Below are 14,981 nucleotides of genomic sequence, written 5' to 3' on the forward strand. Positions count from 1 at the left end.
TATTAAAAATAAAATTAAACTATACATATATTTATATATAAATATATAATAGCTGATTTTAGTGTGTCTATAGTATTTTTATTTCGTTATATATATATAAACTAAATTATTATAACAGTTAAAGGAGTAAAACCAAATTTTAAAACTAAACGTTCTTGAATATAAAAAATTAAAAAGCATCAAAACTAACGTTCACAATGTAGAGACTCCCGATACTGCCAAAGCTTTTCTATCTTAATTATTCCGCCATATATATATATATAGAAGAAAGCTAATATTAACATTACCGAACTCGTTTCAACCACTATATAATATTGTTTCCTTTTTCCCTGTACATTATATATACATCCGAACTCTCCTACCTCATCGATTTCATACAGTTAGCTAGCAAACCAATTAGGGAATAAGGTGAAAAATTTATTATATGGAAGTGAGCAACAAATACGTTGTGGTAAAGCATCATATTCAAGATGCACCAGAAGAGTCTGATTTTGAGATCAAAAGTAGGGCTTTGATACTTTCAGTTGATTCAGGATCCAATGATGTAATTGTGAAGAATCTGTATATCTCTATTGATCCATATCAGATAAACCGCATGAAGAGCAACGACCCTTCGCAAACTTCTATAAGCTTTGCTGCTCCCATAACGCCAGGCGAGGTACGTATATATATTTGCCATATTGCCACAGATTCTCATTTTGATATTCTGGCACTATAAAAAAGATATTAAGTACTGTTAAATTATTGTCAGAAAAACGAATAAAATTTTATAGTAAATTAATTACTGTAAAAAAGAATCCGATAGTATATATAAACTTTAACAGTAATCATTTATTATCAGGTTTTTTTGTTTGACAATAATTACTGTCGGATTCTACAATTGATTACCTGCTGAAAAAATTATTTGGTTATCGACGAATTTTTCCGACAATAATGTTAGCGCCACAATATCTTATTTCTCGCACTATTGCTATCGGATTATTTTTTCGATAAATTTGACAGTAATCTAAATTTTTTTTTATATTGTGACGCATTTAACTTTTTATTTAAATTTATTTTTTATATAATTAATGGTCAATTTATAAATAATAGAAACTATATATGTAGTATTAAATACCAAATATTCAAATAAATTAAAGTTAAATAGTTCAAATAAATACAATGAAATAATAAACACAAAGCCCTAATCACTAAAGATCTTGGTAGTCGTCGTCTTCGTCGTTCCCATGGTCCTGTTGAGGCAAAGTTAAGGAAAAGGCAGTGATGTCTGTGTCCCACCAACAGCACGCTGCCACCAGCAGGGTTGATGCCAGCGACACGCATTTGAGCCTGGTACACCTCCATCTAAGCCTCCATTCGCTGAAGTCGTTCTAAATGTTCCCTCCACTCCAACCTGAGGTCATCCATGGCACACATGTGAAGATTTCTTAATACCTCCCTCGAGTCTCGGTCAGCTTCTGAGCCTATTTGTGAAGGTTGCGGATGAGTTCCTACACCTACAGCCTCAAATCAATGTGTTCCTTTGCTGCGGCAGACGAGGGGCTCAACGTGGAGGCGCGGAAGGTACTGGCGAAGAACAATTCCAACCCGTATACATAGTTCTTGTATGGCCGCTGAGACAATCTCACGCCAAACCGCAATAGGATCGACAATTGAAGCAGCAGAGTTATTGGTGTCCTCGCCATTTTGCTGAGATCGCAGAATCACAGCTTCTAGTCTCTGCATATAGAACTCTTGATGTATTTAATATTTGCGTCCTCTTATGCCTTGCAACTTTTATATAGGCAATTGATGGTGTTGCTATTGGAAAAGTTCTGGTGGCTTCTGACAACGGTAAATTTCAGAAAGACGATTTGGTTATGGGAGTTTTCACTTGGGCAGAGTACAGTCTCGTTAAGGAAGAGAGCATAATAAAAAAGTTGGAGCCATCTGAATTTCCACTCACTTATCATCTTGGAGTTTTAGGTAATTTTGTCTGTACATTTTTTTTTATTAAGTAATTCAAGTTAAGTATGAATAAGAAATCAAAGCACATGGAAGAAGAAGTTGTGTCAATTATTTCAAGACAATAAAAAATATTCTTGAGACTATTTATTTAACGAAAAAAATTACTGAGTAAATTCAACTATTATTTTGTTACACAAAAGATTTAATTTTTGATAATAATAATAATATATGTTATGGTGATTACTGATTACGATAATTATTTAATTTTCAATAATATTTAAAAACATTAAATATAAAGTTTATTTTGATATATTAATAATATAAAACTTTTTTATACATATATCAAATTATATATTGTTATATTTATAAAAATAATTATTTTTTATAATTAATATGTAAATAATTATCCAAAAGAATAGACATAATTAAATAATTGTGTAGAATAATTTACTAGTTAATATATCAAAATTAAATTCTTAAAATATTTTTTAAGTATTATCAAAATTGTATAACTACCTAAATATATAACAATAATAATTATCATCATAAACTTATATATACATAAAAATTATATTTGTCACACAAAAATATACCAAATATAAAGAGACATATAGAGAGCCTTGGAAATCAAATGTTGGCATTTTGTTACTATGGCAGAAAAATAAAATGCAAACATAAATTTATAAATCGAACTTTGACTAATTTTTTGAACCTTTTAAATAATTCTCGAATATTCTCGCAAAAATAATTGAATAATATATAAAAATTATTTATTATTTATAGAAACTATACATAAAAAAATGAGCAAATTTTCCGGCACCCTTCACCATTTTGAGGGTAAAATACCTTTTACCCCTATGTTAAGTGGCATCAATTTATTAGGGCAAATGATAAAATATATATGGACCCATTCATGTTAACTCAAAACAATGCAAACACCGTTAACAATAAACTAAACTCTTGTTTCACTAGTTAATCCATACTAATTAATAACTAAACTCTTAAAGGCTGAAACTGCATTTTGTTAGTCCTTAATATTTAAAAAATAATAAAAAAATTAGTCCAAATAATTCAAAATTATTTTATTTAAAATTCATTAATTAATACTAAAATAATTATATAATTTTAGATGTAATAAATATATAATTACAAATGCTATGTTAAATAAAATAATTTTACATATTGTCTCTATAGTATTATCATTTTAGTTATATATGTCACTACTGAGGTAAATAGCTAGTAATAAAATGCAAAAGTTTTTCTTATTCCCTTTTCGATAGAATTTTTATTCCATTTGATGATTTTATATTTGAAATTCTCAAATTCATAAAACCATAAATAGAATTTTGTATTCATGTATCATTACAATTCAAATACAGGATTAATAGTATATATGACATATATAATAATAAATTAGGATAAAATTTATATATATTTAAATATGTGACTTATCTGAAGAAAAGATATAAGTCTAATATATTTTTTTAATTAACTAGAATAGCGGAAAATAAAAATTTAAAAAATAATTGAATTTAAAATATAAATTAAAAGAAAAGAAAAGGTTGATTGAGAGTAAAAAATTAAAATAAGCATTGTAATGTAACATTTTAACCAATAATTTAACTTTGCGAACATTTAACATCCATTATTTTCAAAAAACAAAAATATTAATGAAGTATATTCATAAAAATAAAATATTACTATATGCAATTTATTTTTTCTAATGCTACCTTGTGACTTATCCTATGATTAGATTTTCACAATAAACCTATTATTTATTTGAGAGACAATTTTTCATAAAAGTTGTTGTTTGTATCATATACTTAATTAACAGCAGGATATTTTCTCCTTATTGACTTTATCCACTTCTATTGTTTTTGTAACATTTTAGTTTTTTGAATTATGTTCATTCTTCAATAATGAATTAATTAAAATGGTTATGATTTAAAATTTAAATTCATAATAAAGAATTAGAAAATAATATTTTTAAAAAATTAAGATGTCTAATTTAAAATTTAAAAATATAAAAATACTAGTTTTAGTAAATTCTTAACCGATCATAAATAACTCTTAAAGATATAGTTATAATTAATTCTCTATTTATTTAATTTGAATAAGCTTTAGTTATATGAGAACATGAAAAAACTAGCTTTATTCTTTGAATTTAGTATAAAATCAATATCAAATTCAATAACTTTTTTTTTCTTGTCTTCTTTTTCACTGATGCTTGTAGGCTTTAATGGATTATCAGCCTACGCGGGATTTTTTGAAGTATGCAAACCACAAAAGGGTGAAAATGTCTTTGTGTCAGCAGCATGTGGGGCTGTGGGCAATTTGGTTGGTCAATATGCCAAACTATTAGGTTGCTATGTTGTTGGCTGTGCTGGGAGTCAAGACAAGGTCAACTATGCAACACTATGACTATACATAGTACAAGTAGTTTGCTATTATATGAACCCAACATTAGTTTTATTTTAAAGGAAAAATATGAGAAATTAATGGAATACTTGTACAATATATATAATAGAGGTTTATGAAGTATTAGAAATATAATTATTAGTGTTATATTTTTTTATCAGCTAAAATTTTTGGACTGAGTGATATCATGACATGGGATTAGAACGCTAGATCTAAAAGGTCAAGAGTTCGATCATTGGTGAACCTCAAAATCAGTTTATTATTTTAAAAAAATATTTATTATTTCTAGTCTATTGTCTTCCTAACGAGATTTTATTTCAAAAACCTAATTCGTTGCAATTTGTTGTAGGTGACATTACTCAAAGACAAGCTTGGGTTTGACGATGCATTCAACTACAAAGAAGAAAAAGATCTAACATCTATCCTGGCAAGGTTTGTTAGTGATTTGTGATCAATTATTAATTTTTTCTGATAAAAAAGTTATTCATAGAAAAATCAAACCATACCTATAGATAGCAGAAAAAGTATAATATTTATATTTAAAAACGAAGATAAATATTCTTTATGATAAATAATAAATTGTATAATTCACAATATCTGATTTCGAAAAATTTTAATGAGTAGAAATTGAAACAAATCTAAGTGTTTTTTGTTTCTAAATCTATATACACAGATGTGACACTAAAATACCTTTCCTTCTTTTAATAAATCTAAATACCTTTTAAATATGTAAAATCTTTTATGAATATTCTTTCCAAACTTAGAAAATCTGTAGTACTAAAGCTATAACACCCATAAAAAATCATTACCATTACAAAAGAGGATAAATAAACACCAAAAAAAAATATTTTGATTTAGCCAGAATAACAAAATTAAAATTCAAAATTTCAAATGTAAAAATCAAAACAATAGAAATTAAAAAGGAAGAGAGGAAGAATGAAAATAAATGGGAGAAGAAAAAGAAGATAGGAAAGGAAACGAAAGAAAGAGAGAGAGGCAGAAAGAAGACAATAACTAGACAAAAAATGAAGGAAAGAAGGAAAAAGCAAAGAGAGCATATAGATGGTGAGAGAGAGAGAGAAAAGAAGGGAAAAGGAGAAAAAGAGAAAAGAGAGCAAAGGGAGAGAAGAGAGTTTTATTTAAGGATAGGTAAAGGGAAAAGGTAGTTTTTTCTAGAGTAAAGTATTGTTTTGATTTTAACGTTTGAATCAAGTCCTAATTTAGTTTTTAACATTTTAAAATTTCTATTTCAGTTTCAAAAAAATTCAAACATTTTATTTTAGTTTCAAAAAGTTTTAAACGATTCAATGTTGTCTCACTAGTAAATTTGATATGAACAATTAGTCTATTTAAGAGATAATAACGTTTGATTTTAGTACGTAAATAAAATTGATCTATCAATGATCACTAAGGTAAAAGCTTTTTCTTTGATTATAGAACTTTGATGATTGATTGATAAGATTATGAATTTTATTACAAAAAAAAATATATTGAAAAGAAAAAATGTTATAAGAAAGTTTTGATTACTTCTAACACAAGGAATAAGATGACTTAACAATAACGTTGTTAACATTCACGTCATTCACTGGTTAGTTATTCGTGCAAATTTAATGGTAGGATAACACTGAATCCTTTGAAATTTTTTAGGACAAAAATAAGATATTTAAAATGTTAGAAACCAAATTAAAATATGATCAAAATATTGGAGGACCAAAATAATATTTTATTTTTTCTTAATAAAAGATTCTATGAAGAGTTTAAACAAAAAGAATTTGTGATCCTATTGTGCATTAAAATTTTTTATGAAGAGTAAATTATTATTTTTATTTATAAAATTCAAAACATTGAAAAATTTATTTATAGAATGAATAAAAATTATGTTGTACTAATAAAAAATTGATTTCATATAACAAAAATATTCAAATATAATTTATTTATGAATATATTTATTAACATTTGGAACTTTTATTGGTAAATAATAGTAGTTTAATTATTCATCATTCATAGATACAAAGGTAACATTCTTGTTCATTAACAAGAAAATTTGTTAGTATTTTAAAATTTCATGAATAAAATGTTAGTTTATTTTAAAATTATTCTACAACTAACATGCACTTTTCTAGATAATATGTAGCTACCAAGTTCTTTTTCTTACTTTTTTCATTGTCTGTTTTGCATGCTTGGGTTTCTTTTTTTTATTATCATTATCATCTAAAAAAACTATTTGTATACCAAAATTAGCCATTAAAATTAGTTACTATATATTTATGTACGAATATAAGGTAAGTTACTTATTTAAATTATATAAACACTAAAATTATTAAATTGTCCTAAAAATAAATCTTTTATCATTTTATCCTCTCACCTTTGAGTGGGATTTATAAATGTTTTAAACGAAAACGTAAAACCAGCAAAGAACCCACAATTTATTGGCTTTTAAACAAAAACGTAAAACATGTGTAGCATAAATAGTTGGCTTTTATTAGGTTTCAAGGTCTTCAAAAATCTAACATAAAACACAGGAAAGTACCACGAGTTAGTGGGTTGAAGATACTACAACACAAAATTATTTTAAATGATATAAATCCAAGATGATACCTAACATAAATTAAATTATCTAAAATTATTATTTTTTTATGAGAATATGATATAAATCCAAGATGATACCTACGATTTAAGAACATAAGGAATCAAAACTCAATCAAAGGCAACAATATGTCAATCAGAACATTTTAAATTTTAATGGTATAAATTTGTCAAAGTAATATAGAAGAGTGTAGTAGAGTGAAAAAATAGGTGATAGTTTCTTAGCATTTGTCCATTGTAAGGGAAAAATTAAAGAAACTAGATAATCTATCGGTCCATTATTAATCCAGTTGATGTTAGTTAAAATTTTTTTCTCAATGTTTTTTTTTGAGTGCTAATAGTGACAATATTAATATTACAATACAATAAGTTAATCTTAGTTAAAATATTTTTATGTACTCTTTTAATACTAATTGAGATGTTAGTTTTAGTTAAAAATTTTAATAGTGTAATTTAATTTACTTGTTAATATTCCATCCAAATTTGTTAACATTTCATCCAAATTTTAACTAAAACTAACATCTCGATTAATACTCAAAAGAGTAGATAAAAAATATTTTAACTAAGATTAACTTACTATATTGTAATATTATAAATTATTATAATTTTTAATATGTCAATTTAATGTAGGATTGTAATATTAATATTGTCTTTATATTAACACTTCAAAAAAGTATTGAGAAAAAAATTTAAACTAAGATCAATGAACAAGTGCTAAGAAACTATTACCCATTTTTTCATTCTATTACACTCTTCTATATTACTTTGGCCAATTTATACCGTCAAAATGCTCTAATCCATACACTAAATCGTTACCTTTCAACGAGTTTTGATTCCTAACGTTCCTAAATCGTGGGTAACATCTTAGATTTATATCACATCTTCATAAATCGTGGCATTTAGAATGATTTTGTATTTCAGCATCTTCAACCCACTAAATCATAGTATTTTCTTGTATTTTAGTATAGATTTTTGAAGACTTTAAAATCCAATAAAAGCCAACTATTTATGTTACATATTATTTTATGTATTTGCTTAAAAGCCAACAAATCGTGGATTTTTTTATTGGTTTTACATTTTCATTTAAAATATTTATAAATCACACAATTTATATTAAAGGTGAGAGAACATAATGGTAGAGGATTTGCTTTTAGGACAATTTAATAATTTTTGTGTTCATATAATTTAAATACCTAAATTACCCAAAAAGAAAACACACACACATATACACATATATATATATATGTATATATGTTACTTAACTTATTTTTAATATATATCTTATTCTAATATATATTTTATATTAGTGGTTAATTTTAGTACACATCTAATTAACATGGTTGATCATCATCACTACCACTACTATTATTATTATTATTATTGTTGTTGTTATTATTAAAATCTAAACTTTAATTTAAACAAAAACATTTATCATGTCCTGGCCTTTTTTCAGTATTTTTAGTTGAATAAAAGTACTTTTAAAGCTTTAGTAATAAAGTGGATTTTACTATGTATGTGTTTATGGTGGCTACAGTGACTATGTAAGTGTTATAAAAATTAGAGTCACATTTTTTTTATATTTTGGTAACATTTCTTTTAGTAACACTTTTTAAAAAGTGTTGCTAAAATTATAAAAAAAAATGTTTAACTCTAACTTTAAGATACTTCTTGAAACACTATAATTATTGTAGCATAGATATACAAGAATGCACCTAGTAATTAATAATCAAACGAACATATATGAAATTGTTTATTCTATTTTTAATTTTAGGTACTTTCCTAATGGAATTGACGTATATTTCGATAATGTTGGGGGAGAAATGCTAGAGGCAGCAGTTGCGAATATGAATACATTTGGTAGAGTATCTATTTGTGGAGTAATCTCACAATATACTGATGCAGAAAAGAGATCATCACCAAACATGTTGAATGTTGTGTATAACAGAATCAACATTAGAGGATTTTTGGCTGCCGATTTTATGAATGTTTTTCCAGACTTCATTGCGAAAACATCAGCCTATCTTCAAACTGGAAGGTTGCATGTGATTGAAGACGTGTCATCTGGTGTTGAGAGCATCCCTTCTGCTTTTGTAGGAATCTTCAATGGAAATAATGTTGGAAAGAAAATTGTTAAGGTAGCTGAAGAATAATAAGCAAATGAGTTACAGATGATATTTAATAAAATTTGCTGTCACTAATTTAACCTTTTATGAAGGTAAATAGCGTGTAATGATGAGCAAAGTTAATAAAATTAATAGTCCTTATTGTCCAGTAAATCATGAAACGAAACCATAGAAGTTGATAATGCACATAATTTGGTATTTTGAGGTAAAAAAATCAGTCTCTCAAAAAGATAATAATAATAATAATAATAATAATAATAATAATAATAATAATACTAATAATAATAATAATAATGATAATAATAATAATAATAATTTATTATCTATTTTGACATTAGGACGGTGTAGTCAAATGAATAGCACTTTCGAAGTTATCATATTAGACATGCACACACTTGATTGTGCTACATTAGCTAACTATATCTTGGCACGTGTAACGCTCTCATAATATGATTCATTGTGTTTGAGTCATAATAGACCAACTAGTTTTTAGATTTTAGATAATTTATTATAAAAGAATTACTAAAAACTTACGAATGTTTTAAAAAAAATGCGACAAATGAGTCGATGTGTCTAACTCGTTAATTGATGAGCAAAAAATTAATGTATTAAATCGTTCAAATAATATCACTGTGAGTGAATATTATTCTCACGAGAATTAATAAATTAAGACAAGCAACGTCTAATTAAATCTCTAATTAGATTGATCACACATTAGCAAGAGGATTGTAGGTTTGAATTAGAAGCAAGAACATTGAAAAAGATAACAAGAGAATGCTTTATGAGGTTGGAAGAAAATTAATGGATGAGGATGTTGAAGGCCTCGAAAATGTTTAATTCTTAAAAAAACAACGCTTATGCTTTCTTGTTTTAATTCATGCAAAAATCTTTTCACAGCAAATAATTTATAATCAAATTCCAATTTTTTGATAATTTAATTTCTTTTAACCCAATTAATCGTCAATTCTTTGGTCAACTAATCAAGAGAAGAGGTAAAAAAACGGTTTCGATTTTTAAGCCACACAATATTCAAAAACTATTCCTAGTTGAATTATATATCATGTATTCAAAACTAGTTCTTCTAAATAATTGAAGATTATAAGATGAGTTTCAAGCTAATTTCGAAATTAATTTTTCCGAAGTAATAACAGAATCTGTAACACCCAGGCCACTAGAATGTCATGCTTTTGACTGCACCACTTTGATAATGAGAATATTACGATGACTTCTATATATAACTATAATAAATAGGAGCCTTTACCTAAAATTCTTACTGACTTCTTCTTGAATAACCGAAAATATTTTTCTTTTATACATACATACAAATATACAAATCATCACAACACTTTTACATTTATTAGAATAATATATACAAGTAATATACAAATATATAATATAAAATCATAACTCCAATCTCTCTATAAAGATATATAAATAACGATAACAAAAGCGAGAAAAAAGATCTAAGAGAATATAACAAATAAAGCACATCCAAAAGCTTAATAAACTCTTTATAGGCTTCTTCGTCTATTTCCTGAAAATATAAATTGGCCAATTTAATTCAACTATCGTTTACTTTTCCTAATTTTGATCATCGGGTACATTACTCATTTCCTACTTCTTTCAAAATTTACCATATCAATATGTAAAGTTAACCAAGCACATCAAATTTAGCCGCAATCGAATTTACCAACCAAAACCATCATCTCATCTTGTCTCATTACTCGTGGAAAACAAACACAAGCAATTCACCTAAAATCAAGCACAGATAATTCAAGTAGTACAAGTAGCAAATAAATAGATTAACAAGTAAGCAAACTAAATAATTATGCGCACCCAAACAAATACATATGATGCATATCTATTCTACTAGTCGTGAGCTCAAGTGTTGGTTAAACTGTCAGACCTGACACATTCAGTATCTAACTCGAATATCGTCTTTCTGTTGCACATTCCCAAGAGGAATAATACGAAGGAGAGTGCCTTTTCACCTTCTCTTGGAGGTATTACCAGGGGAATAATACGAAGGAAGTGTCTTTCCAATTTCCCCTATGAGGCCGTGCCACATAAAACAACGGAGAGTGCTATCCCACACAAATGAGAGTGTCTTCTCACCTTGCAACCAGAAAGAATGTAGGAGAATAACACAAAGAAGAGTGTCTTTCTACCTTTCCCACATTCACACCACAACTTCGAGCAAGTGGGATAAAACCATCATTCTTACCCGATGCCGGTGCCTCATCAACAATGCAAGTGGGACAAAACCCATATCCTTTTCACACAAGCAGGACAAAACTCACGTCCTTGCCAATCCGGTCTTCATATCACATTTACAATTATAATAACAATTTCAGAAGATATAACTCATCATAACCCATTCGTTTATTAAAGTAATCAACCTCATCAATTCGTGAGCGAGACTATGCCACCATCCTCACCATGGGCAAAATGAGCCACCATCCCCACAGCATTAAAATCTTTCATTTAACAAAGTTTCATCAATTAACTTCAAATTCATCTTAAGTTTAAAAATTTTTCTAAAAGACTCAAAAATTATTTTATTTTTCCAACCATAATCTTAATTAAAAACATAATCATTTATTCAATTTCAAGTAGATTCTTATAAAATTTTTGGCATAAACTCTCCTAAAATTCAAACTTTTCACTTTTCAAGGGTCCCATCCAACCAAACATCTCTCAACCCTTCTCTGTAACACCCTATCACATAAAGCTTTACGCATAGGTCGTAAATCAAAGGTGGTAAGACGCTACGACCTCTAAAAACAAAATAGAGCATTAAAGGAAAAAGTTATACAAAAATAAATACCAGACAATTTTGTCACACTCGAAAAGCGTTAAGATCGAAATACAAAAAAACCAAGAGACATGTATATATAAGTAGAGTTCCAAGTGAACTAAAAGACAAATATAAAACCTAGTTCTCCATAGTCAACCTCTAAGAGGGACAAAACATATTTTTATATAAAATCGGAGAAGGTACAGATATAGATAACTAAATACATAATATAAAAAGCCCAAAATGTAGATCTTCGCTCCCAAAGAGTTTTCAGCAAGCTCAACGTGGTGTCTCATGTCCTACATCTGAAAGCAACAATATATGTATGAAATAAAAATTGGAGGTTTTAAGTATGATAAAGGTGTGAATATAGATAATATATAAGGTCCCGGAAAAGCCAGAGGTATTCCTAGAACTTCGACATTTAGATTTTAACTTAAATATTATACTAAACCAGAAACTCAGTACTCTTATATAAGGGATTCTATTTCCAATCTAACTCTTCACCTCCTGTCATCTCAAATCTCTTTATCATCGGTGGAACTACCCTCAGCACCTCTACCAGCATGAGAGATTTCTCAAATGCATACACATACAAATCAAACAAGGAAAACAGAGATAATGGTACAAATACAGTAAGTAGAGCAAGTAGCAGATAAGCAAAGATAAGCAGTTAGGCAAAATAAAATAATGCACACTCAAGCAAAACAAACAATGCACATGATGTGTAAAACCCGCGAAATTAGTGAATAATTAGCTAATAAATTAATTATTAAGCAAATAAATTAGAAAATGAAATTTTATGGTTTAGTGAGATAGAACTAATTAAAATAAGAAATTTGACACTAATTTTAAAGAATTTGGCCAAGATTACACCAAATCGAGCGAACCGGATCCAAAATGGGCCTAAGGCCCAACCCACTTGTCATATAAATGAAGGGCATCAGCCCTTTCTCCCTTAAATGGAAATAGAAACACGCTAAACTTGGAAGCAAAAGAGGGAAGAACAATTCCCAAATTACAAACCCTTCCTCCTTGATTTAAATCCTTATAACTTTTGATCCGAAGCTCTGATCGCCGCACTGGTTGCGGCCACGCGACCAGCGTCAAGCTCTACAAAACCCAGTACCTAATAAGGTAAGGAATCCATGTTTTCTACCTCAATTTTCTCCTTCCCAATTTCAAAATTTTGATGAACAATTATGTTAAAAATTGTTTAATTTTGGTGTTTAGGTTCGAATTAGCTTGCAAATTTTGTCGGGTTTAGCTCATTGGAGCTGTGGGTTAGGAAAGCACCCTCAAACCCTTTGTGAAACATTTAATTGGTGAACTCTATGTTGATTATAGTGAATATTATGATGTTAGATTGAAATTGGTTGTGGATCAGAGATAATTTGAAAAATTGAAAGCTAGAGATTGAACTTTGGAGGCTAGGTTCCTTGGTGAGGGGATGGAGTGGTGGAGCTTGTGGTGCGGTGAACGCTTGAGGTGTTTCGGGATTAACGGGAAACTGGCCAATGTATGATTTTCGTTTCTCATATTTAATATATAATGTATTGTGAAAACTTAGGCTAGATGACCGTAGAATAGGTTGGAGTGCATGAGTATACTAAATGCTTAGTACCTTTGATGATATTAGTGAACATATGAGTACTTGTTATTAGTGTTGTTGAGTTGGGTGATTGGATTATATGTTGAATAGTTGATGATAATTGTGTCAAGTGATGAATTTGATTAGACTATGTGATATTTGATGATGATATGGATTTATGATGATAATATTTGATATGAATAATGATTATTTGTGGGGGATTGAGAATGCTTATGTATTGATGATAAGTTATGTGGAATGATTGTGGGTGTTAAGCTTACTGAAGTTGGACTTGATGAATTGTATATAAGATTTCATAATATGAATGTGGGATGAGGAGGTATGATTTAGTATGTCTTGATGTTGTTTGTAAGCTTGGAATGTTAAAAATGAGTTATGATTATTGGTAAAATAAAGATTAGAGAAGTTTTGTGAAAAACTAATTTTTGGCCGAACTTTGGCGAGGCATAACTCAGCTTTCGAACCCTCAAATTATTTCAAACTTGTTTCATATGCAAATTGGATCCGTGAAGTTTACGTCATTCGAAGAATAGATAATAAATGCTTTAAAACAAAAAAGTTATACGCGTCGGAAGTTCGGAGTGTAAAACTGAAATTCTGCAGCATTTAACATTTTTGCCACTCTGCATATCTTGTGTACACGAACACCTACACGCGACGCGACCAACCCTTTCGGGTTGGGCATCTCGTGTTCGCGTGACCCCTATTTTCAGCAAAGTAGATTTTGTGCTTTAAAATCTAATTTCGAGCCTCTAAACCTCTATTTTTACTCTTTTAACCCTAAACCTTAGTTGTATGCTTAGTGATGAAATGAAGTTAGGAAGGGATGGTAGCTTGGAAGAGAAGAAAGCTTGAAAACATGATGAATCATGGTTGAGAAGTGTGAAAGTGTTATGCAATTGATGAATATTTGGCCATAATAATATTGAATGAATGTTTATGAATGAATATGATAATTGAACTCTGTTTGGGATGATTGATTATGATGAGTATGTTGAGTTTCTCTCTGTTGTAAGGTGTGTCGGGCACTATATCCCATGAGTGTGACGGGCACTATATTCCGAGAGCGTGGCGGGTGCTATATCTCAAGAGTGTGGGAGCACCTTACCCTAGGAAGTGTGGTGGGCACTATATCCCATGAGTGTAACAGGCACTATATCCCGAGAGCGTGGCGGGCGCTATATCCCTAGAGTGTGGGAACACTTTGTCCCAAGAAATGCGATAGGCACTATATCCCATGAGTGTGGCGGGCACTATATCCCGAGAGTATGATGGACACTATATCCCAAGAGTGTGGAGGCATGTCAGAGAGATGATATCCGGGTTAACTGCCAGATGTGTTGGGTTTTGGCGATATAACCGACATGTAAGCTCACAGCCAGTAGAAAAGGCATGCATCATATGCATTTGTATATTTTGTTTCAGTGTGCATTGTCTTGGCTTGCTTAATTGTTTATTCATGTTAATTGCTAATTGCCTACGTGTTATATATGCTTTA

General features: G+C 28.8%; 1 protein-coding gene across 2 annotated transcripts; it reads left to right on the forward strand.

Annotated features, from left to right (window-relative positions):
• The first annotated feature begins 285 nt into the window (after positions 1 to 285).
• LOC107491330 (2-alkenal reductase (NADP(+)-dependent)) lies at positions 286 to 9,227 on the forward strand. Of its 2 annotated transcripts, none has more exons than XM_016112173.3 (5): positions 286 to 658; positions 1,785 to 1,965; positions 4,181 to 4,347; positions 4,715 to 4,797; positions 8,723 to 9,227. In XM_016112173.3, exons 1-5 carry the CDS (start codon positions 425 to 427, stop codon positions 9,099 to 9,101), a joined length of 1,044 nt encoding a protein of 347 aa, XP_015967659.1. In that variant the 5' UTR covers positions 286 to 424; the 3' UTR covers positions 9,102 to 9,227. The 2 variants fall into 2 exon arrangements, with proteins under 2 accessions (XP_015967659.1, XP_052118291.1); XM_052262331.1 differs by having other exon boundaries at positions 4,199 to 4,347.
• The last annotated feature ends 5,754 nt before the right edge of the window (positions 9,228 to 14,981 follow it).

Source organism: Arachis duranensis, chromosome 5 (assembly GCF_000817695.3).
Source record: "Arachis duranensis cultivar V14167 chromosome 5, aradu.V14167.gnm2.J7QH, whole genome shotgun sequence".
NCBI lineage: Eukaryota > Viridiplantae > Streptophyta > Magnoliopsida > Fabales > Fabaceae > Arachis > Arachis duranensis.

Excerpts from the sequence above, each read along its gene's own strand:
- LOC107491330 (XM_016112173.3), top strand. The coding sequence starts at position 425 with ATGGAAGTGAGCAACAAATACGTTGTGGTAAAGCATCATATTCAAGAT. Across the intron at positions 659-1,784 it reads CTCCCATAACGCCAGGCGAG|GCAATTGATGGTGTTGCTAT; the intron begins GTACGTATATAT and ends ACTTTTATATAG. Across the intron at positions 4,798-8,722 it reads CTAACATCTATCCTGGCAAG|GTACTTTCCTAATGGAATTG; the intron begins GTTTGTTAGTGA and ends TTTTAATTTTAG.